The following is a 25,126-nucleotide window of genomic DNA, read 5'->3' as shown; positions in this document are numbered from 1 at the left end:
CTCTTTTTTAAAAAATTTGTTCTTTTCTCCTATTTTTCCTTTTTTTTTTTTTTTTTCTATATTCTTTTTAGCTCTGTCAGCCCTTCAGAAGTCACGTGGAAGCTGTTGCTGTTGGCTTGGGCAGTGCCCAGCACTGGCACTTTAGGTGTGGGTTGGTCCAGACCAGCCTCCAGCTGCCCAAAGTGCTGCAGTGGGCAGAGAAAGGGCCACCAGGAAGCCAAGGCAAGGACTGCAGATTTCTCTCACTTGGCTTTCCAAAACAATTGCTCAAAGAACAAGAAAAGCCCTGAGTATCAAAGAGCCCCATCCCCTGACCCACTAAGGCTCAGTTGTAGTGTGTCTACTGCCTTATTTGCAGGAGGTTTTAACACTTGACCTGAAAAGTCAACAAAAGAATCACCATCTCCCATCTTAATAAATTAAGTTCTATCTTCTCTAATCACTTCCTACAAACACACAAAGTCATCTGTTTCCTTTTGGCTTAGATCTTGTATAATGTTTGGAGGAAGAAGGTCTACTTTTGTCAGCACCCCTGTTAAATTTATTTGCTTTTCTAGTTCAAGGAAAAAGCCTATAACTCTGAAAGTCATCCAATGCTCTTATTTATTTATTTTGCTCCGTTTGATTGATACATCTTTGTTCTGAGCTTATACAAAATTGACCACAACTCCAGTAAAAGTGCCTCTTGTTAAAACACTTCCAGAATATCCACGTGTTCCCCTCCTGTGCTTGTCCTGTGTGGGAAGAAACTTGACCTTAGGTGGAGGCACACTGAATTCAGAAGAGCTCCATCAGCATCCTTTCTGGCTGATAAGTCCAGAGCTGATAATTATTCAGGCTGCTTTGCTGCATGTAACTCTGCTTCTGGAGCCACAAGCAAGGGTTCTCAAGCTAGGATGGAAATAGGGCTGTTAGTTTGACTTCCCTTTGTGGCTTTTCTTTCACCTGCCTCAGTGGGCAAAGGAGTCACTTGGAGAAGCAGAAATGTCACCCTAAGATATCACCAGTGCAAACATACAGAAATATCTGCCTCTTAGCAGTGTTTCATAATTGTTCATTGGTTCTATCTGGAATAATTAGGAGAACAAGCTGTAAAAGATGAAGTTGATGATCATTTGTTAAATATCAGTAGGTATGCTTGTGTCTATGAATGTGTATATATCCATATATAATTATTTATTTCATGTTTCATGGGCCACCAAGATTTATTGTCCTTTGTAGTAAATATTGACCTTGGATTTATCTCAGTCAATGTTTACCTCTTAAGCCAATAAATCTTGAGGTTCACCTTAACAGAAGTCAATATCTGCTTAGTGTTCAGCTCCATCATTAATATAAATATTTTAGTGACCTTTGCATGTATTAGTCTATTTTTTAAAGTCAGCCTAGTGTTACCAATCCTATAGCACATCAGTAGTTTATTCTTCAGTTGCTTATTCCTGTAAGATTTTTATAATAACCTCTGATATTCCTGTTGAGGTGTTGCCGAGAGTGTTTTTTGAGGAGAATCTCAGGAATGTGGTGCAAGTTGCTGTTTCCAGTGGGAGGGATGAGCCCACAGCAGCCCTGTATGTCTGTGTGGTTCATCACGTATTTACCTACTACCAGGGTCCAAGCATTGCTCTGATTGCTGCTTCTTTTCTGGGAGTTTTTCAAGACATTCTTTGTATGAGCAAATCTTTCTGAGATCAAGTGTTTGCTTTTCTGTATCTGTCACTGAGTTTAGGGTTAACAGGGACCTTTAGACCACCTAGTCTGACCTTGTTATCTCCTGCCATCTTTATCTCCTCCATTTAAGAAGCACTTTTTGCTGCCTTCCACCTCCCCTCTCTTTTGAGCCTCACCGAGTGAAATTTCTCTGCAGTGTCCTTATTAAAGTTTTCCTTTTTAATTGCATTTGATTTGGTGTGATAACATCTCAGTCTAGATTCACACTGAAGCGTCCCAAAGGAGTGTTGCTCTCTGGATCTCTCTGGGCTGTGTCCCTCAGCACATGCAGGCATTTTTCATGCCTGGATATTTGGGCAAGAGCATTGCATATAAATGTTACCTCGAGCCACTCAGGCGTGGCTAGGGTCCCTCCCGATGTCCTCCCCCTAAAATCGAGATCAAAGTGGAGTATAAATGCTTATGACCTTATCCCACCTCCTCTGGCCACAGGAACAGGTAAAGAAGGCTATGATTTGGCGCACGAGTTGTGAAATCTTCTCTTTAAAATAAAGCAGTCTGAAGGCTCCAGGGCAGTTACTTAATTCAGGCACCAAGCACAAGATTTTCCTTGTTATTGTTGTTATTGCACCACAAAGCACACACATAATGCTCGTGATTACAAACCACTTCGCCAGCACAGATAAAAGACATGTTCATCCCAGAACATTCTCACCCCAATCCCTGATTCTACCACCCCCTTTTCATTAAATTACTCCTTTTATTCCAACTTAGAGTGCTGGCTGTTCACATAGATAAAAGCTTGCAGGGTTAAACCCTTTGTGAGCCTATGGAAAATGTTCTGTGCATGTGGAGAGGTTTTTATTATTAGTTATAAAGGTGCTGCTACAATAAATGGTTTAAAAGCATTGTGCTATGGAGAATTCTGATCCCTGTCACATGAAACAGCATAAATGTCAGACCAGGGATTTATATGAATATTCCTTGAAGAGAAGCAAAGACAAGGAATTAGTTGTTCTCTTGTCCTATTTATTCCCTTTAATTGGATTTATTTTTAAGTGGGCTTTAGTATAGAAATTTCTGCTTCATTTCTTTATTGTATATTGGAATTTCATATCAACAGAGATAAAGCCTGCTTGCCCTACATTAAAAAAATCTATTTAAACCGGTGGAGGTATGTTCCTACAACAGCAAAATCTTTTTATTTTTTAAACTATTTTTTAAACCCAACCTAAATCAGTTCTCAGACGGAGTATTTTAAGGTGCTGGCGTTGGAGCAGTTCACAGCAGCAAACAGAGCCAGGATTCAAGATTCAGAGCAATTGGAGCTGCTGATACATCAGGTCTTTGAGGGGCATGTGTGTGCTACAGGCCACAGTGGAGCAGGGCTGTGCAGGGGACCTGACAGAGCAAGTACAGCACTTGGCTGGGTTTTGGTGCATGCCTCCGAGTCAGACTGAGGAGCTGCTCACTGTTGTCAGCCTTTGATTCATAGAGTTGTGTAAATGGGCAAAAAATTCCTTTCTGTCATGCCAGAGGCCAAATTAAACAGAAATCTGTAAACTGGGAGGGTTATTTAGTTGGGAGGAAGCAACATGAGTCGTGTGATAATGTACTCCTGCAGGTTTCTTTTTTGCAATTTGTTTCAAGGCTGGGTTTGTCCTGGTTTATTTAATGCCACAAAATAGAATTCTTTCTGCTGAGAAATTTCTTCAAAACTATACCAGCATGAGAGCAAACATGGAATTAGCAGAGCCAAGCCAAGGTGTTTGAAGGTTTGGACTAAGAGTGACCACAAAGGTCTGGGTTAATACTGACCCACCAGCCTGCCCAGTGAATTCCTCCTGTCCCCTTTCAACCAGGCATTTAAAAAATGTACTGCAGATATGCAGGAAGGCATATATTGCTTCTTCCCCTCTCCCATCCCAGCTATGCTAATGAAAGCCCAGCATAGCTGAGATTTCCAGATCTGCTATCACTGTGGAGAGATGAAAGCAGGCTTGTGCACGTTACATTGCAGAATTGAACACTGGGCACTCGTGATTGTTGTAATGGTTGTGGCAGAGTGCAGAATAAAGAGGTGAGTGCAGAGTCTGCTGGGCAGGTTTTAAAAACACCCTGAACTGCTGGGGAATGGGTGCTGGGAGGCTGGAAGGAGCAGGTGTTGCTGCCAGGGATATTGCTGGGACTCTTCAAGATGTCTTTGATGTACATTGCAGCGGTTAGTGAAGACTTGGGAAGAAAATTACTAAGAAAGATGGAATGAAGCAATGTAATGTCTGAATTTATTTCCATAGGTATGAGGAAAGCGTGCCCTTAGGTCTGTGTTTGTGCATCTACAGATTTAAGCTTTCCATGCTTAAAAAGCTCCTTTTCCTTCGGAGCCCTGCAAACACAGACCACTTAAGAAAACATGCATGTTTTGTCTGATCTAATCAATCTCTGTTTTCTCCTTCTTTGAATTATAGTGGAGCTGTAAAAAATGGAACTGCTTAATTGCGATAGTTCACTAAGAACTCCTACAAAAGAAGTATTTGTTGTCTGGGGAAATTTTATCTGCAGTTCGTTTTATTGTAGAAGATTCTATCTCGGAAATGCTGTGAATCAGAGATGAAGGGGAGTAATGATGAACTTCAGGAAAACATAAGGAAAATGTGTGGGTGTATGAGTTTGCACATGTCTGTAAGCTATAATAGATATGCAAATAGAAAAGTAAGTGCTTGTGGACATGTGGTTTTGCATGAGATGTGAATTTTATTCATCAGCTCTTTAACACTAGATTTACACAATTTTAAAAAACCATTCTGACTCATTCCAGAGAACCTTTATCAGCTATTTTATAATGATTTCATTTACCCATCCAATTATAAACTAAATTGAACCCTATCCACTAACACAGGTTAAAATGTTTTTATTACAGGCAGCTGTTTGATATCTGCAGGTGTGGGAGCACACAACAGGGATGGAAATTAATTAAGCAAGATGTGGGAGATGGCTGCAGCCCAGTGCTCTGAGCTTGTCAGCCAGGGCAGACACGTGTCAAACACTCCGTGATTAGTTGCAGGACACGTTCCTGACTCGCAGCAGGCACCACTCAGGGACTCAGAGCTACAGCTCTGCAGAGCTTGGCTTTGCTCTCTCACTGCTCCCGAGCTGTTCCAGTGCCCCCATATATTGATATCATCAGAATTACCCAAGGCATTTCCTGATGTGATAAATTATAGTACATGGACAAACCCCATCTCCCTGCACTTATATTGAGCATCTTGTCCTTCTTTAGCGTTGTGTTATTCTTTAACATCTTCAGCATCCTTGCAGTATTCTGATTTTCGTGTTAATGACAAGGACCACCAGGTGTGGAAGCATAAAGATTTTTAGCCTAATACCTAATAGTTCTTACCTATTTTTGTGCTGATACAGTTGCCAGGCAGAGGTGCTGTCTTGTGGTACTCAAGGCTCCCAAGCTATAGTCATAAAAATAGTGTGTAGGAGCAGTAAGTATATAATTTGAAGGAACAATTGTAGTTATCAAATAGAATTTAATTTTCCTATATTTATAGAAAACTGTTAAAAGTGATTCCTTCAGAAAATGGGGGGAAAAAAGTAAGTAGATTAATATCATGATCATGTCCAAGTTCCACAACCACAACAGTTTGTGTGTAACCATGTTCTGAATGGAAAAATTGGCTGAATTATTAGAATAAAACTTTCTCTGGCAACAATTTTCTAATGATAGGGATGATATATACATATGTGTATGTATATATATATGTGTATGTATATATATGTGTGTGTATGTATATATATATGTGTATATACATATATATATATAAAACTCTTCATTTTAATGAAAGAATGTCCTCAGTAATAAAGGCAAACCAAAAAAAAGCTATTACTATTGTGGGGGGAAGATTGTTTCCTCTTCACTGCAAAATGTGAACTGTAAGGTAATGTGCTTGGCATGATTTTGTTCATATTTACTTACGCATTTGTTTTAGTTTCTTATTGAAAATAATGTCCTATATCCCTACACAGGGATATCCTCAGGAATATATGTTCCATGTACCTGTGTTGAGGGACATCTCCACCATCATCTGCTCCAAGAGGTCACATAATAGTGCATTTCCAATTGCAGCCCTCTGGCAGCTCTTGAAATCTCAGCATGCTCTGTTACATTTTCAGATCACTTCAGCTGTAGTGGCCATGATCTCGGGCCACAGTGATCACCTCTGCCAGTGCCACTTACCAAGGGCTTCCTCAGCTGTGTCACCTGGTTCCTGGAGTCAGGATGAGGAGTGCACAGTGACTCTCCAGCTTCGTTGGGATAGTCCAGAAGAGGGAGCTTGAAATTAAAGAGTGAAGGGATTTAAAAGTACCAGAAGGAAATAAATTGTTCAAATATGGGGACTTTGTTGTGGTTGCCCTTTATCGCTGGTGGAATTTGCTTCATATTAACAACAACAGAGCCTTGTTTTGGGGGTGATGGTTATTCTTGTGGTGGTGTGTTTCAGTCCAACCAGCAGCAATTTTCTTTCAGTTACTAAGTTAAAATGCTTATTCATTCAAGTATCAAGTCAAAATCCTTATTTTTTCAGCATGGTATCATCCATTGCTTTTCCAGAATTTTGAGAAAGTAATTAATTGTGGGGAAAATGAAAAACCATCAACCTGTGTGGGACTTAAAGGTCCATTCTAGTGTTTAGTCAGCTCAAATACTGCAATCTCCATTCAGTGACACCAGGCATGAATTTGGCCCACGTCGTCTGAAGTTCATGGTTTGTTGTTGTGCTGAGCCTTTCCCTGGGTCACTTCTACTATGCCCATGCATACAAATAATACATTTGAATTTGTTACAGCACCTTTTTTTGCTTCAAATAATGATGCATTTGGAGATTTCTCAAGATAAAAGTTTCAGCAGAGTGTGCTTGCAGCAGTGCTGTGTTTTTACAGAGTATAATCTCCATAAATGTCCCTGTCTTTGCATTAGACCCAGCACCTGCAGGCTAAGGAAAGCGTTCCTAAGCACTGTACTGTACCTAGTAAACCAGAAAGAAGCCTGTGCAGTTTAGTATTTGTGTTTCTCTATACATGCATATATATATTTGTACAATTTATGAACTAGAAAGTGTATTTTGTTGACCCAAGCTCCTCTAGACTTTTGTTTTTTGCTTATTTGTTTTCCTTCTGGCATTTAAATTCATCCCTTATCTTGAATCCTAGTTCCAGGATGAAAATCTTGAGAATGCTCACACACAGAAAACAAGAGAACAAATGTGATTATATTCAACTGAAATCAACAATGCCTTCTTTTGATTTTAGCTTTTCACTTAGAAATGTTATTTTGAAGTAACTTCACTGTGAAAAGTAGATCCTCTGGAGTTATCACAGTAGAACAATTAGACAGTTTCAAAACTTTTGAAGCATTTTAAATGGGGAAATGACATCAGCCATTTTCGACAGGAATATTCAGTTTCAGCAAACTTCTTTTTTTCCCCGAGAAAAATCATGTTGCCCAATTCCTACTCAAGGCCTCCTGGTACGCACAGGCTTTCTTGGTGAGCAGTGGTGTTAGTGATGGGAAGCTGGGACCCAGCCTCGTTGCAATTATTCACGCAGAAGGGCAGATATTCCTCCACCAGTGCACAGAGAGCATATTTTCCGTGCATTATGCATGGGATTTGCTCCAGCTGGCCTCTGACTCACGCTCCCCTGCCTCCCCCGTGTCTGCGGCCGGGGCTGGGACCACCTCATCCCTCCCACTGGGAGCTGTTCCGTGCCAAGCCCCGGGCTCCCGGCAGGTGGACAGACAGACATCCCTGCTCCCAGCTCCTGCTCCCAGCCAGGCTGCTCGGAGCTGGCTGCTCTCACCCAGAGCCTTGCCCAGCTTGGAAACAATCCCCTTCTCTGGGCCCCTCTGCAGGGTCTGACCACCCTCATCGGGATTTTTTTTCCCCCCTCTTGATCAGGTGGTAATTTCCTCTGTTCCCATTTGTGCCTGTTGTCTTAAGAGCAATGAGATCTCCCTGATCCTGTTTTCAGAAGAGACCAAACACAGTTCTGCCCCTTCTCTTCATCTGCTCTATGCTCCACGCCCTGGACTGCTCTGATGGCCTCTGTGGACTTGCTCCAGTTTGTCAGTGTCTTTTTGGTGTGGGGGAGCCCAAAACTGGCCATGGTACTCCAGGCTGTCCAAGAAGGAGAAAATAAATTCCTTCAATCTGCTGGCTACAGTCTTGGAGATGCAGCCCAGCCTGCAGTTGTTCTTGAACTGCAGATTATTGAAATCTATGGAACTGGTCTACTGAGAAAGACTCTGGGGAGCTGGGGCTGCTCAAAGGGCTGTCCTGTGCCTGAGCCTGGCTTTGGGCACCAGGTGGGATGGGGCTGAACATCCACGCTCTGCAAGGTTCCTCCTCTGCCCCAGCCCCCAGTGCCTGCTCTGCCACAGGGCTTCTGGCCAAGTGGGGATGGGCCTGGAACTGGGGCTGCTGAAGGAGCCATGGGTCTTCCCTCAGCTTTGGGAAAGGCTGGGGGAGCTGACAGCAAGAAGGGGACCTGAGTTATATCTCCACCAAGCCCTGCCTCTTGGACAAGTGTGGTACAAGCAAGGCTTGGCAGTGAGACTTCAATGAAGTGATGCTTCTGAGGGATGGGTGAGAGGAAAAGAGGCCAAAGCAGGGTGTGGGACTGGGCCCTGTCCTCGAGCCACATTGTTTGTCCCCTTTTTTCCCTCTTATTGCAGTAGCCCATGGCAGACAGCTTTCCAGATGAAGATCCCTGCAGAAGCTCTCTCTGGAAGCTGCTGTTAACATGTGGAAGATGATGTGACCCCTTGGCACGTAGATGTGCAGGGCCTGTAAAATGAATTGATGCTCTGCCCATAAAGCTGTACTCTGTTCATTGGGTGTAATAATTAATGAACCTATAAAGGGACTTCATAAAACAGTAAAAATGGAAATACTTCACAGAAATAGAAGATGATAAATTTTTATTTCTTTCTGTTTCATGTGTCTGTTAGTTATGTGGGCCTGTGACTCAATACATGTTAAGGAATTAGACATGGACTTTAGTGTTAACCTGCCATTTACAATGTCCTCTCATGTCCAATTTTTATGATCATTATGGTAAAATCAATGCATGTCTTAATTGTAATAATAATCATCAGCCATTATAACAAAGTAATTAAATACTCTAAATTGTTAATAACTTTGGATGCTGCTATAATTAATTTGTTGCTGCCCTAACAGGAAAAGAAATTAACAGAAGCAGATGGGTGATGTTTTTGTTAAGGCTTCAGTAGTGACTCTTTCTTAGGTACATGCCTGCCACACCACATATTTGATTATAGCAATTGTAACCTCGGGGCTGTTAATTTTAAATACATCTAAAAAGGAATTCTTTTCTTTTACCTGGTTGCAATGCTTTTATTCTCAGTAGTCAGTAAATCATAGTAATGACTCCTGGTGGTTCCAGTGTTGTACATTAGCAAGGACTTGCAGCATTCCTAGGAAGAAGGAGTATGGATTGGAGCCTTGTACTTACACATAGCACAGACCCTTGCAATTTATTCAGTGGTAAAGTACTGTGTTTATTCCCTCACTGTACAGATGTTTATTGAAGCCAGTCTGGTTTAAATTTTGTGCTCTTCATCCTTACAGAGTAGGAGGAGCTGTTGTTAGAACAATTGCTAGAAAGATGTTGTCTTTTCAGGAAATGAATCATAAGAAAATCTCAGAAGTACATACGAAGACCCCAGTCAGCCCCACCTCCTATCCTCCCCCCCAGGTTAGAAATCTTAAAATAGTACCCTGATAGTACCCAAAGCTACAGCTAAAGGGAGGTGGAGTTACTATCAACTCTGTTTACTAAACTTTGAAGGTATGTAAGTAGGAAAGGTTTAAAATACTTGAATCTTGCTGCTAGGCCAGCCTCATTCCGAGAAAATGTTGCATATCTTTTGTTGAATTATGCCAGAACAACTCCATATCTTTTAAAGCTGTCCTCAACAACACAGGGCTGGCTTTGTTTTGCTAGAGACATAGCAAAAGAAGGAAAAACTGCATAGCACAAACATTGAAGGCTTTCTGAGGCTGTCTGCACAATGAAATTGTTCTGATTGAACTCTTGACAAATTATAACCTGCAGGTACAGTGAGGATTTTCCATTTTTGCCTAACACGTATACATTTTGTCTCTTCCATTTTTCCTTCCCTGCAATGCATTCAGCACAGCAAGGGCTGGAAAGAAATCTGATTGTGAAACTGATAAATTGTCTTACATAGTTTCCCTATTTTGGCCATTGCCATGGTCTGGTTCTGAAAGTGCTTGGAATTCTCTTTCTCTCGTTTTGTTTTAACAAGCTTCTTCTCAGTTGCCTATTGCCAGTGCTATATTACCCACAGTGCACATCATTTTTTTTCCTATCTTCTATTCTACATAGACTCCAAGAGGCCTCGGTGTAAAAGCAGATGAGATGATTTATTTTTATCACTCACTTTTTCTCATGAGAAAGAGAACCCCTTGGCCCTGCCTTCTCCACTGGCTTCCTCTTAGCACAGGCATTTGCTTCTTGGCAAATGGGGTCCATAAAATGCTACTGAATTAAACCAGCAAAGTGTTTCATTATATTTATTCTGCAATCACAGTGATAGATCCTTCTCTGGTCTAAATAGGTGCAGTCTCACTGGTTTGAGGGCAGTTTGCCTTCTTGGCATCAGAAGGGAATTGGCTCAACCTGGCCAGGTGGCCAGGAGTCATCAGAGATGCCAGAGAGCAGAGGATCAGCCCCTGTGATTCCAGATCTGATTGCAGTTGTTTGCAATTCCATGTACACTCATGGAAGACACTTTATGTGTTAAAACTTGCTGCAAGCCTTTGATATCTTTGACCTTTTAAAAAAAAAAGTCTTCTAAATTTTGATATTCCCTAAGCAGACAGCTGGTATTTTTTGATTGAATAGATAGAGATTTCATGTCTAAACGCATTTCTTGGTTTCACTTTGCTGGATTAGTTCACTGCTCTCTGTATGTTCTCTGCTGCTCACAATCTTTTCTTGTGATTTGTTTTTGAGTGATACTATCAAAAAGGTTGCAAAGAATTAAAGGGGCAGAAATGTCCCTGGAAAACCTTAGTGGTGTCCTGCTAGTGTCTTCCTTTGGATTTAAACATGGATATTTGGGTACATACAGTCCCACCTGCAGCTACACAAAAAATTGCCCCTGATACCCTTCTGATTGGAACAAATGCTGGGCTCCCAAGAGCCACCAGCAACCAGATATAGATCCTCTGGGAGAAGGTGGGGAAGGCTTAAAAAAATTGCAAAGCCTGTCAAAATCTTTGGCTGTGGAGAGGGTGGAAAAGGGCCCTCCAAGTGCTGATGCTGAGCCCAGGACATGCTGGGTGCTGCACAACTCTCTTGGTTGCAGCCTCATGAAACTACAGCTCAAATAGCACAACTGGTGCCCTATTTTCTTCATCTGCCACCTGAATAAGTCATCTGGAAAGAGGGCAAATGATACGTGGTCAACAGAATAAAGAAATCCCTCTGAGCAGCTCTCATTTACAGCACAATCATAAAAATCCTGGCAGAAAATCAAACCATTTCCATATCAGTTGAGCACACAGCATTGCAAGCACAGTCGGTGTCAACAGTGCAGGGGCAAGAGACAGAGGCTGCTGTGTTCTTGGTGCTGCAGCTCAGACAGAAGATGAAATCATGGTAGTTCAACATTTGGAGACTTAACTACTGATTTTCTGGCTTTCTGCTTGTGCTGGAATAAAACCTGCTTATGCTTGGAAAAAAAAATTGGTTGTTAGGAATGTGTTTGTGTGTGTTTGGCCATAATTATTCTAAAAAACCTTCAAACACTAGAAATACACCTACTTTTGCAGAGCTGTAGATACAGTCTCTGCTTGGTGGTGGGATGGTTGCAGCACTGTGTTTGTAAGGGCTGTTTTTTTGCTGTAATGGCCAGAGAATGATTTTGGATGTCTTATAAACAAGTGCATGGTACGGGGAAAAACAACAGACCATATTTTTGGCCTTGGTTGTATTGTTTATGCCTTTAGCAAGCACCACTTACTCAACTTATTCAGTATTGAAAGCTTGTTTTCTCTACATAGTACAGGCCCAGGAACACATGGCTTGAACTAAATATGCCAGCACCAGACCTTTATTGGGGGGATGGAAAATAGATCTGGTTCTTTGCAGTTTCAGATTTTGGCCTGGTTCAGGAACAAATACTTCAAATTTTTGAAGTATTTTGGTATATTGATCCTTGTGACATTTTTGTGTTTATTTCAGACACTGAAGATAGAGGGAATAAAAAGTTCTAAACCCATTCTACATTCAGTCTGAACTTATTCAAAAGCCAGATTTCCTATAGGGATCTTAAGCATTTGGTACTTTAGGAGGTGATAATTTCCAGAAGGGTGGTTTTCTTTGGTGCCATTCTGAAAGGCCCAGTTCTTGGCTGAGAAACTTTGGGGCTGCCTGCTGATCCATAGCATTGGGGATCTGAGGGTGTTTAATGAATCTCAAGTTGAGCATCCAAAAGCAGAAACACTTCAACTCATTAATTGCTGTGGGAGATCTTGGCCAAACCATATCAATTAAGAGCAGTAATTCTCCAGCAGAAAAGGAACATGGTGGTGTGTTTTCAGTGACAGTTGTGATATTACTGATCGCTTACATTTATATCAAAGACATGCCCTGGATTCACTTTGGAGTTGTAAATCAACATCACCATAACTTTGGGTGCTTGCATGTCTCTGTGCTCAATGTACTTCAGAATAATTTTTAATGACATGTCCTCCAAAGGTCTCTTCAAAAATCCAAGTTTAGGCCTGACAAGATTAAGACTTCACTTAATTAAGATTAAGATTTCACCCCATCATAATTTTGGGAGTGAAGAGTATTGGGGTAAATCTGCTGTTGCTGCTAATAGAGTTTAGGTTCATTACACTGGCAGCTGAAAGTTTTAGTCTGTGAGTTTTAAAGAGTTTTGTTTTTCCTGATAAAATTAAAAGGTGATGTAGAAATAAAATGTGGAACATTTTGGAGAAGGGTGCAGTGCTATACATAATTTATTGGGCACTCTTTGTACAGTCAATTGTTAAGTTATAAATAAAATAGAGGATTAGCACAAGGATGAAAGGGTGAAACTGCGGGTAGTTATTTCCTTTGTATTTCTATTAGAAAAGGGGAAAAGTTTCCAAGTTTGCTCAAACAGCACATTTTGGTTTGGTTATTGATATTCACTGTGTTGTACCTATTTTTGGCTGTATCACATTGGAGACTTTCTGTCTCACAGAGTGCCTTTTCCTCAGTAAATGTTCTGCAGGCTGCAGAGCTTTTCTTAGAGCTCGGTGAGGAGCCCCAGCACAGCCAAGGTGAAACCAGAGGGAGGCAAACGAGCCTCTGTCACACTGAATTCCCAGTCCCAGAGCTGCTGAAGAACAACTGGACTTCCCTCATGGACACAAAGTCCCTTGGGGCTGTTCCAGTTTGGCACCCACCTGTGTGGCTGTTTCTCCATCCCGCTGGAACCTCAGCTCCCAGTTCCAGCTGGAGCATTGGCACAGGGACCAGCTCCAGAGATCTGTCTGTACCAGGCAGATGGTTTCTGCCAGCAGAGAAATCCCTTGAAGTGGAGAAATGCTGAACCTAAGTAAGATCACAAAAAGGAGCTGAGTGGATTAAAGAATATGATTCATAGACTTTTCAAAATAATTTGTTGTAGGTCTTTGCACGGGTGCTCAGACTGAGGTGAGGAAGTTTCTCCTGGATGCGTCAGGGCAGGCTTTGTATCCATGGTGGAGTTGTTTCCTGAATGTGAGTAGGAATAGCACAGAGTGGGCTTGATGAAAACAGCAGGAGTAAAATGTATCATTTTGTTATATATAGGCCACGGGCTGAGCATCCCTTGCAGGTGCTGCAGGAGGTGCCTGGTTTGAAATCTCCCAGTTCTGCTGCTGTGAGTGGTGCTGACGCAGAGCTGTGATCCTGAGCAAAAACATTCAGACTGATGAGGAGGAAAGACATGAGCAATTTGAGCTTAGGAGTGAAACATTTCCTAGAACTGAGCCTGAATAAAGTCTGGAACAGTTGAACAGGAAATAAGCTAATAATGGGATTTTACAATATGCATTTCCCATATAAGGCATTGAAATGTAGCATAGGTTCATGGATTTGGTGGCTGATCTTCTGCCTGTTTTGATGAAGATCTTAGTTTTCTTCCCCGTTTGTGTAGTTGTGTGTGTGAGGTCCTTTCTCCACTCCAGACTGAAGTGTTTCATCTCACCACTGTCGTCAGTGGTCCCTGGATGGGCCATTCTAGGCCAGACCAGGGAGGAGAGCAGTTAACAATCCCCTCTTGCTGCCTTTTGTTTTTGTTGGGGAGCTATTTCCTTTAGCCCTTGAGGCTGATGCATAGGAAGGGGAAGAGAGGTGGGGAGCGCCTGTCTCGATGTGGTTCATGCTTCTGAAAATAAGTTCCCCAAAATCTGATGTGGGGAAAGGAAGCCCTGGCTCCACAGAGCCTGCTGTCTCCCTCAATAAACAAAGGACTGGGTTTGGGCACGTTGCCCGAAGTGTTGGTGCAGGGTGTGTTCCCATCCCCACTGCTCTGCCTGGCCTTTTAAGGCGATGTGACAGCGAGCTGGAGCCATGGAAAGGTGTGTAATTCAGCTGTGATTAATGAGCACGAGGCTCTTCTGCAGCTTCCCTCTTTCTGTAGCATCGCTTGGATTCCTCCTCACGAGTAACTCACTGAGATTTTCAGAGTTTGGCCCCTTCTGCACTGTGAGTGCAATCTCCTGCCAGCTCTTATGCTACATTAATTTAGAGCCAACTACCTTTCCAAATGTGCTCTGTACTGTGGAACAGGTTTTGCTTGTAAATGCAAGGCCAGATGTTCAGAAGAGGAGAGCTCCCGTTTGGGCATCTGGCAGTCACTGCTGGGCCACAAACCCATCACAGCTGAAAATCTGAAATCTCTCTGAGTAGGCAACACAGTACTCAGGCTGGCCAGTTTGTGCACTGCTGTAAGAGGTGCCTTTCTCCATTTAATTCAGGAGCTCTTTCAAAGCAGCACACACCAAGTCACAGTCTCGGTTTTAAGCCACAGCTTGTGCCTAACAAGTTATTTTGATTTCTTGCCGAGCAGGGGTTCACTTTCCAGTTATAGCTAATGTTTTCCTTTCCTTTTTCTGCAAAATCTGTTAACAAATGCTAAATAAACAATGAAGGTAGGTCTACTGGCAAGATAAGAAATAGGTCTGATTTATTAATAAGTGTTTCTTTTTTTCCAGTGACATATTTGATGCCATGTTCCCTGTCACACACATTGCAGGAGAAACGGTCATACAACAGGGTAATTCTTCCTGTCATTTTTCCTCCTGTGTGTTTGCTAGGGTCCTTTAATTCCCATCTCTCCATTCATTCACCCTCTTTGCTTAATGGGAAGATTAACCATATTCTAAAGGCTTCCAAGTGTGCAGCTATATGATAAGTTCATGGATGCAAGTCTCTTGCTACGCATGCAAAGAACCCCACTCTGGTGGATCTCCAGGGTTTCAAAGTGCTGCAGTTAAATGTAGATAAACAGCACTTCAAATCAAAATGTTAATTCCTTAACTGAAGATAGTCAGGAAGTAAACCCCAGCTCAGGATGCATAAGGGTGGCACAGGCAAGCTGAGAGTAATTAGAGATGGAAAATATTTTTATGGTTGTTGGGAATATTCAACACCTCATTGTGCTGTATCAGAGCTATCACACTTGGCAACTTACCTGCATGCCTGCAGCACGTCAGGGAGGACTTCATTGCCCTCAGGCTATATTAAAACCTCTTGAGTGTTTACCCTGAATGAAGTATTGAATCAATCAAAAGAGATAAATTAATGCAATTGAAAGGTATTAATAGCAAGAAATCATAGCGATACTTTGATTTATGAAGGCAAATAAGCAAAGATGTTTCAGAAAATTAATCTCTCTCTAAGTAATCTGGTGTACAAACCTGTGCAAATATGTACAGGATTAAATACAGGGGCAGGAAGTTATTGAATAGCTTGGCAGTCCTTCAGGAAACAATCACCTTTTGTATTTTGCTTCCAGGTGATGAGGGAGACAACTTCTATGTGATTGACCAAGGCGAGGTGGATGTAAGTATGCTCTTGCAGTATCATATTTATTTAGAAGCTACAGAATAAAATTGTGTGCTTTGGCAGAGAGCTTGAGCCAGCCACGTGCCGTGGGTCTGTCTCCTTTCTTTTTGAACTAGATTTCACAGGATTGGTTTCATTACTTTGCTTTTGTTGTGTTATTTGTTCATAGTTTTAAATTTGGCATGTGTTACATCCTAGCTTATTTGTCCATTCCAAGCAGGAAATCAAAACCAAGCAAATGACATTATCTTCAGAGCCCTAACCACACCTGGAGGTGTGCTGTGTTTGGCAGAGCAGGCCACCATGCTGGAATGCACCTGAGGGTTCAGATCAACCATAATGAAAATATTTTCTTTAATCAGTTAGCTGAGCTCATGTGTTGTTTGTTTTTGTTTTGTTTTGGTTTTTTTTTCCAGAAATTGAGATACAGCCTCAGGCAGTGAGTTTCATCTTAGAAACCTTAATTTGCTTTTAAAATTAGGTCCAAATATAAGAACAATGCAGCATATTAATAAAGCAAGGATTATTATAAGTGTAAAGTGATCTGTTAGACCACAAAATGTTTACAGGAGTATGCAGTGGTTTAATCAGCAAGTCTTTGAAAAGAAGCTTCTTTCTGAACCTGCCTTCCAAATCATAAATTATTCACCTCCTATCATTTCTCTCCTGTATGAAGCTCACCCTTTTGCAGTTTTGCTGCAAGCATGTATCCACAGTAGCTGGGTAGGACAGGCTTCCTCATTAGCAACTTTACTCTTCATATGCCCACATGAGTTTGGTTTGGCATATTTAAAGAAGAAGGTGATTTATTTTAAATCCAGGCAGGAGGCACAGAGTTATTTTAGTGAAAGTTATTTTCTTTTAGCGCTCTGTTTGTGTCAGGAGACCATCTAATTGGTATTGTTGGGAATTGAGAAACCTCACATGCTGCCTCTGCCTCTGGAAGTTGCTCCTCAGGAAATCCGTCTGACTCACTGTTCCTATCAGACAGCCCTCTCAACAGCAAACACTGCCACATCCACAGGGCCAGAAAATAAAAGGGCAATATTTATAGAACAGTGTTAAAATTTAGTTTTAAAATAATTGGCTTGGGACTGATAGGGAGCTAAATGAGTTCACTGGCTTTGAATCAGACCCGCAGACACGCAAATGCGCATGTTGAAGTTATAGATTAATCCTCTTTAAAAATCATTTGTCCTCTCTCAACACCTTTAGGAAAGCTTTCTTCAGTGTTCAGCTCAGGGACAGTGAGGGACTGAATGACATCAGAAAACAGTTTGCAAAACCCTTGCAGTTAATTGCAAAAGAGTTAATATTCTATATGCAAATATTGCTCTTAAAGAACAGTGACAGGGTTTCACTGAGTAGACTGCAACTTTGATTTCATGAGCATTATCATTCCCTTCTGCCCTGAAATCAGCCTATAGCTGCTAGGACAGATTAAAAGGGACATATCCACCACAATGTCATCCTGACACTTACCAGAGACAGGTACAGACATCACCTGTGGGACAAATACTTCCTAACAAGACTTAAAAATGTAATTTTAACTGTGCTTGTCCAGAGACCAGCTTCTGTGTCTGGCCAAACTCTTGTGTGACCAGCTCTCACATTCCCCACCTCAGCACTCCCCAAGGTGCCTCCTGATGCACCTTTCCACTGCTCCCCCTCTGCTCAGCTTGGTTCTTTCTCCTTCCTAAGCTTTTCCTAAAACTTCAGCCAAACCACCCCCTGAATTCCAGTGCAAGGTGCTGTGCAAGGCAGGAGGCGTTTGCTCATGCAGGAGCCACGGGCTGGAAGTTCCCTGCATTAACTGGGAAGCTGCAGGGAGGGGATCCCAACTTCCTCCTGAGAGCAAAGTCTGTTCCAGGGCACCAGGGCAGGGTGAGCTGCTCCTGTGTAGGGCAGCAGCTCCCAGAGCCCCTGGGCAGGCACCATCACCCCGTCCGTGGTGCTCCCCAGAAGAGTTCTGCCACTTTCTGGGCAGAACTGCTGAAATCCTTGCTGTCTGAGGAAAACCCAGGCCACTAGTAAGAGAGCTGCTGTTCATTTAAGCCTTGCCAGATACTTTATTGGCATTCTTCCATGCTTCTCCAAGAAAGAAAAGTGACTTGGAGTGGAGACAATTGACCCTGAGACTTAGAGCCTCGAGCCATTTTCTGCCTGGTTCAGCTGGTGTTGGCACGTGCACAGAGGCTTTAACCCCTGGCCAGGGTCTCTGCTGCCATTCCCTGATCTGCTTGGGAGTGGCAGGAATACCAGGAGTGGTGGATTCAAGGAGTAATTTGCTCTGGAATCATCGTGACTGATAAGCACCCAGATTTTCTGTACACAGACATAAAGGAGGTTGCAAGTGTCATCATAAAATCCCTACCCATGGAAGAAAGTCATGACAAAACAGGAAAAAAAAACCAACCAATAAAATCTATCAACCAAGCAACCAAAACCAAACAGAAACCACCAGCAAAGTGAGAATAACAAAATCAATGTGTGGTGCTTTGAGTTTAAAAAGCTGCAGCATGTAAAAGTGATTTTTGTTCGAGTTTTGGCACAGGCACCCCACAGACTAAGTAAGAACTTTCTAAAATTTTCCCTTACAAAATAATCTGAGTCAAATTAGAAGCACCATAAAATATTTTTTTAATATAATAGCACTTCATTCTCAACTCTTTCATTTTCTTGGAGTATAAACAAGCCCTGTTGGCACAGAATAAAATATCTGTACATTTTCTTCTGTGGGCCAAGAGAAGGGCACAAATTTCGTAGGTAAAAGAAGGATTTGAGAATGAGGAAGAGGTAGGCTTGGAAAACATGGGGTTTTCCTCTCTTCTACTCTATTCTACAAACCAGATGCACTTTCTCCAAAGCTGGCATTATTGTATTATCACAGTTTTCCTCCTTAGCACAGCAGGGTTGAGGAGAATTTTATCTCATAACTGTCCCTGCAGATGGGTGCAGGGCACACGAGGTAGATGGTGGCACAAACATTGAAGTCTTAGAGGTCACTTGTCTACTGGAAGCTTTCCTGCTCAGACAAGTGGGAACGTGTGCCAAAAAGGAGCTGGCAGAACTTAAATTATAGTTTCCAGTAAAGATGTTGAAAGTACCTGCTAAAATATGACTTGCAAAAATCTCTAATCCATATTTCTAAGTATAAAGTGACTTCCTGTTTGTTATTTTAATCTCACAACCTCACATTTTTTTACTTTAAAAAGCGCCATAGACTGCCCTTTTCAAACAGATGTATTTTTTTTAGACCCAGCAACTTCCTATTCTATTTAATGTCACAGCAACTTTCTCTACAGGCATTCTCAGGTTTTCTTCTTGTAAGACAACAGCGGCCAAGCTGTAGTATGGTGAAAATCAAAATGAAAAAACTTTTCAGTGTTTTGTTCTTTATTTCTGTATTTACTGAATAAAATTCTGTATTTACTGTATAAATCTCTATGTGAAGCTATACATGAATATTGTGGACAATAGATAAAATTATTTCTTGATTGTAGGTCAAATCTTCCTGGAGCCCTTATTTATATATACAAACTGTCTAATTTGTGTATACAAAGATGAAAATTACACAGTGTTTTATGTGAGAATACTGTTGGATTTTAAAACCAGCTATATTTAATGCTTAGATTCCATAGAGTGCTTCTAGTTTAAATTCTTTCATCACAATGATTTTTGTAATATTGGAAGGTTGCCTTTTGAAATTGGAAGCAGAATATTTTAAAGTTTGGAGTATTTCAACTTGAACGTTTAAGGATTCTTAAGGCAGTCTCCAAGTTCATGTGTTCAAATTCAGACTTAGAAATAAAGCACTGTCTTTGAGAAAACTACCCACGTAAAAATACCCTTCATGTCTAAGGCTTGTTCATTTTTCCAAGAATAAATAAAACCCATCTTCATTTTTAGAGGACCAATATTAAGGCTTGACAAGACACAAAGCACCAATTATTACAAACAGATACAAGGGAGGGGATTTAAGACAGGAATTACCATGCCTGGAACAAATTAGATTGTCCACACAGATCACAAAGTGGCAGCACAAAAAAGATTTAAAAATGCTAGAAATTAACTTGAAATCAGCAATACAAAATTAAAGGAAAGATAAATTCACTCCAGTGAAGCTCAGAGATAGATGTTCCTGTCCTGCCTTCAAGGTAAAATGCTCATGGCAAGGTTCCTTTCTGCATCTCCAGAGAAAGAACATGAAGGTGAGGGAGGCCCAGATTCATTCCTGTGGCACTGAATGTTGTATGACTCTGCAACTTCTCCCACAGTTAGTGCCCATCGATATCACAGCCCATTTGCCTCCTAAAGATATAATTACATGAACCAAATCGTGTGATCCTCAAGCCCCCAGAAATTGCAGTGTTCATATTAGATGATGGAAACCAATAGAAATCTAAAGTATTTTTGCTCTGTGAAAAGTGGATGGTCCCTGATAGCTTGGTCATATTTGGGCGTCTTCACTTCCACTTTTCCTCTTCAGCTGCATGAAAGAAAGTTCCAGCTGTTACAGATCTATGACTGGCAGGTCAAGTGACAATTAGGAATAATTCATTTATGTACTCACCATTTTGGTGAGAGTTCACAAATGCCTAAAACTGGCTCAGCCAAAACCTCAGCCCAGCATTTTTAGGATAAATAGGGAGATCATCTGAGCTGCTGCCATATAAAATCGACTTTCATAAGCTGTTCTGAGCCTAAAATAGCTCTGCTTCCCACACCTTACAAACAGAACTTCTTTCCTTTCCACTCCTTTTCAAAAAGTCTATTTTAAAGGGATTTATAGTGCAGCTGAACTCTGTTAAAGGGCAGGATGGCTTTGTAGTGTGCCATCAATGCACTTCATCGCAAACACAGAAGTTGAGTGTTGACTTAGGCCTTTGCAGAGAATGAAGTCCAATGGTTTTGCTTCTAGAAAACAACTTATTCTCAAACTGTTTTCTTTCTCAGAGACTGATATTTGAAATGACATTTTATTGGGGGAGTGAGTGCTGGGCCCAATGACTGTCAGAGCAGTGATTTGGTTTCCCTCAGAGCACTTTAAACCTGACACCCTTAGGGTGGAGGAATGACCATGTGCATGAACTGTTTAAGGCGAGATGTCAAACATGTTTTGTACAGTCTTGTCAAGTGAGACAGCAAAATTAAAGGAGTCTTAGAGCAGTTCAGTAGCAGCCTCTCTAAATAACAACTGTGCAACATTTAATGTCCATGCTTCACTGGCTCAGTCTTGAGTTCTACCAGCATAATTCCCCTCTCTGGGCTGCAGTCACATCCTGCACACTGCTTTAACAAGAAATGTCACCATGTTACTTAAAAAAATATGTGTTGGAATAAGTTTTTTTTTCTGCTTATAATTCAGACCCCTCTGCAGTAACAAAATCTGTGTTGAACAGAAGAGCATGTACTCTACACATACACATGTGTTTTTGGTGTGCTGAAAAAGAGTCAAGGGTACCATGTCAGTTGACACTCAGGATGTGATCCAAAACCCATTAGAATTTAGATCTTCCCCACCATCTCTGAGACTTTTTACCAAGAACACATGGATTACTGTAGAGTAGCAAACCCAGTGACCCCATCCAGTGAAATTCCTGCAGAAGGAGGATATCCCTACAGTCAAATATTCATCTGGGCAGTTTTGCAATGAACCAATAGAGTCCAGAAATGTTCATGCATTCTCACTACATTACAAGCCTTTCAGAATCCTCATTTTATTCATCCATTTCTCCTGCTTGTCTCTCAAAAAAAAAAAAAAAAAAAAAAAAAAAAGAAACCACAGAATTACCCGCTTGTTTCACCAGGAAACTGCTCGGGTTTGCCTGGCTTTTTTATAACTTCTTTTTTTTTGCTTTCATTTTTTCATCATGAGGAGAATCAAAAGTAGATTCCATGCTCTGTGAGATTTTCTTTCTGCGGTGAGTGTGAAAGTTTGAAAGGGAAGGCTGTTGCTGTTCTCTTGTGTGATATTCTCCTGGGTGACATTCATCTTGTCATGGTGATGAAATGAAGCTTTAGCTTTTGTGGCTTCAGCTTTTTCTTGGCAGTCTGCAACCACCTGCCTGTTTGGGATTATTTTTACCCTTTATTTTTAAGCCCCTTGATCCTCAGATGTTCCAGGAGCACCAGGAGCCACCACATTGCCTGGAGTTCAGCTGCTCCTTTTCAGCTGATACCCAAGAGGTCTCTTGATCAGCTGAACTGCTTCGTGGCCTCATCCATCTCCCACTGAACCAGCATTTCACTGGCCTCAGTAGGAGCTGGAGCAAATCTTAATTGACTATTGTGAAGATAAATTGGGATTGATTCCAGCTGTATTTTGTATTATGCCTTTTCCTCATAAAACGAAGAGGGAATTAAAATTAATACTGACTGGTTGTTGAGTTTTGACCCCAGTTCATTTATTTTGGTCACCATCTTTTCTCATGCCCAGCTTGAGCACAGCTCTAATTCATGCATTTTTAAAAAACTGCTAGTTTATTACTCACTAATTGGTGTCAGGTTATGGTCTTTGCCTCTGCAAAACTTTTCTGCTTGAGATGAAAATACCTGCCTCTTCTCTTTCATATTATTTTTCTTCACAGAACTTCCAAGCAAATGAAATTAATACTGGTTGATTTCTGCTGTTACTGGTCTGTAACAGGTTGGGGTATATTCTGCCCTGAGTAAATGCACCCAGTCTTTGCTGCCCTCCCTTCCAAACTCACAGGCACAGAGACAGAATTGAAAGGGTTTCTTGTGTAGTTTATAGCAAGCTGCAGAATGCACAGGCCACAGCAGCCTTTGCATGCACTCTTTTGGCTCATGAGCAGCATTACTCATGAATAAATAGTGAGGAAAAAGCTGCCCAGCAGAAAACACCTGCATGAGTCCCCTTCCTCCAGGGAAGATGTCACATAGCACTCAAGTGCAGGAATTCTTCTCAAATTAAACATCATCCAAGATAAATATAGCAATAGTGGTATCAATCCATACTGTGTTCCAAGAGGATATAATATCTAAACAGGGTGTGGGTCAAATTCTGCTTCCTGAGTTCTTTGGAACTGATATTAAAGGGTCATTCTGCTTAGAGCTTCTCCAGTCCAAAGCCCTTAGTCATCTTCACTAAGGGGGATCTGTACAGTTACATTTAAATGGGTTTTGGAGGCACTAGGCTTAGGGAAGAAAAGAAAAAAAAGTTCCTTTTCAAAAGATATTTCCTTGTTTTGACTGTTTTTCATTTCATGGCCATGGCACATTTCAGTAATCCTCATTACACATATCAACAAACCTCCTTCCTTTCAAGTCTGACAGTGTTAATAAAAAGCCAAAGTTGTGACAGTTCTGCTTGCTGACTGCCTGAGCCTTGAGCACAAGGGGGAAAACATGATGCCAACTAACCATGGGAGCTGAAAACCCAGAGAGTAAATAAAGTCATTGTACTGAAGCAAGACAACTTGAAATTCTGTCCACAGAGCAGGTTGTTCCCCTCTTTGGGGACCAACTGTCGGAAGTGTCACGCTCTTGTTTTCCTTCTGTGTCCCCAACATTGACAATTAGAAAGGAAATTGCTAACAGCCTTTTAGGCAGTTAGGAGAACTCCAACTAAATGCCCAAACTGCTTTTGCTTCTTTTGTCTTGTGCTGTGGTAGGTTTATGTCAACGGGGAGTGGGTGACCAGCATTGGGGAAGGAGGCAGCTTCGGGGAGCTGGCGCTGATCTACGGAACCCCCCGGGCTGCCACCGTCAAGGCCAAGACAGACCTGAAGCTCTGGGGCATCGACAGAGACAGCTACAGACGCATCTTGATGGTGAGCTCATGGGGAAGGGCTTCCTTGTGGAGTGGGTATTTTGTCCTGCCTTTTGCAGTTCTGTGTTCAGAGTGCTCTGGTGCTTCCACATGAAAGAGAGCGGACATGGCAAAATCACAGAGTAGCTGAATGAAGTGAGCTGAAAGAAAAGGGGACAGGATTCAGCAGAAAGGAGCTGAGTCAGAAATGCAATTGAGAAACATTATGCATAACTGTTCTGTGAATGAAAACCTCAGGAGGCCTCTGTTACCCACCAAAGCTATGCAAATCCTCTCCTTATCATGGGCCTGGAAATATCTCTCAGCAGCACCCTTGCCTGTGAAGTCTTTGTCTGATCTTGTACTACATTCCTCAAGGCAGGTGATAGAAAGTAAATCCAGCTCCACTAAAATAATAAAAAGTCTTGCTTGGACTGTGCCCTCCATCTTTGTTAGCCAGCACCCAGCCACACACACCATGGGCTTGTAGCTGCTAATGATTCATTGCTCTGCTCCTTTCAAACTCCCTCATCCCTGCAGCAAAGCTCTACAGACCTTTGTGGCACTTGGGGCGTGTGCTAGCTTATGGATTTGCTGTTGGTTCTTCAGTGGTGAGTTTATAAAGGAAACTTTGACAGATAATTAACTTCAGCAAAGTCATAACTTTTTTTATGGGTTTGTTTCCAATGTCCATGTGCATATCTTCCTTCTCTGTAAAATATTCCTTTCTTTTTGATAATTACCAGGCATTACTCTGTGTAAAGCTTATTTCTCAATAGGACTTGTCTCTCAAAGCTGCATCGTTCCATTCTGATCTGAAGGAAATGACACTGTGCTCTCAGACTAAGAATTTTGAGACCATCTGTATTTCCAGTGGGTGTTACAGAAAACAAAAAAGCCAGCAAAGGAACTGAGTCGATTTTACCCTTAAATGATTAATTCTTAAGCAGCAGGGTAAAAGTGATCTTTGTTTACCCTGTCTGATGGCTGTTGGGTGTCTGTATGAGCACTGCTGGTGTTCACTCCCTATTTCATGAGCTGAGTTCAGTGTCACATAAACAAACATCACACTGGCATTTAGGAGAGTACAGCTGATGGAAATTTATTCTACCCCAAAATATTCAGCCTGATGACCCCAAGACAGATTGAGGAATAATTATGAAAAGTGTTTTGTCTTCTCTCTTGTGGGTAAGCAGGATGAATAGTTTTGAAAGGTTCCCAGAGCCTGCAAGAAGGCAGAGTTACTTCTAAAACTCAGAGCAGGAGAATTTCTAACAAGATGCAAGAGGCACACCCAGCTTATTTGTCCCATGTCCTACAAGGATGCAGTGCAGGGGTGTCTGGGATAACTGGTGTGATGAACCTGCAAGCTACAAGGAAGAATACAAAATTCAAAAGCAAAGGAATGTAGGAGGGAAATAAATGTCAGGACAAGGCACATATTCCTTGGCTCTTTAAGCAGAGCTTTCTGCAGTTGCCTGTAAGCTTGTGGTAAGGAATTGAAGGGACAAGTTCACAGGC

At 41.7% G+C, this 25,126-nt stretch overlaps 1 protein-coding gene across 1 annotated transcript in view; it reads left to right on the top strand.

Moving 5' to 3' along the window:
• PRKAR1B (protein kinase cAMP-dependent type I regulatory subunit beta) overlaps window positions 1-25,126 on the top strand; it is a 93,098-nt gene that overhangs the window by 37,684 nt on the left and 30,288 nt on the right. Inside the window, exons 5-7 of the mRNA XM_038150990.1 lie at window positions 14,979-15,040; window positions 15,782-15,828; window positions 23,469-23,627. Coding sequence (XP_038006918.1) covers window positions 14,979-15,040; window positions 15,782-15,828; window positions 23,469-23,627 — 268 coding nt within the window. The remainder of the gene's footprint in view (window positions 1-14,978; window positions 15,041-15,781; window positions 15,829-23,468; window positions 23,628-25,126) is intronic.

Source organism: Motacilla alba, chromosome 14 (genome assembly GCF_015832195.1).
Source record: "Motacilla alba alba isolate MOTALB_02 chromosome 14, Motacilla_alba_V1.0_pri, whole genome shotgun sequence".
Taxonomy (NCBI): Eukaryota; Metazoa; Chordata; class Aves; order Passeriformes; family Motacillidae; genus Motacilla; species Motacilla alba.
This window is presented reverse-complemented; position numbering and strand designations above follow the sequence as displayed.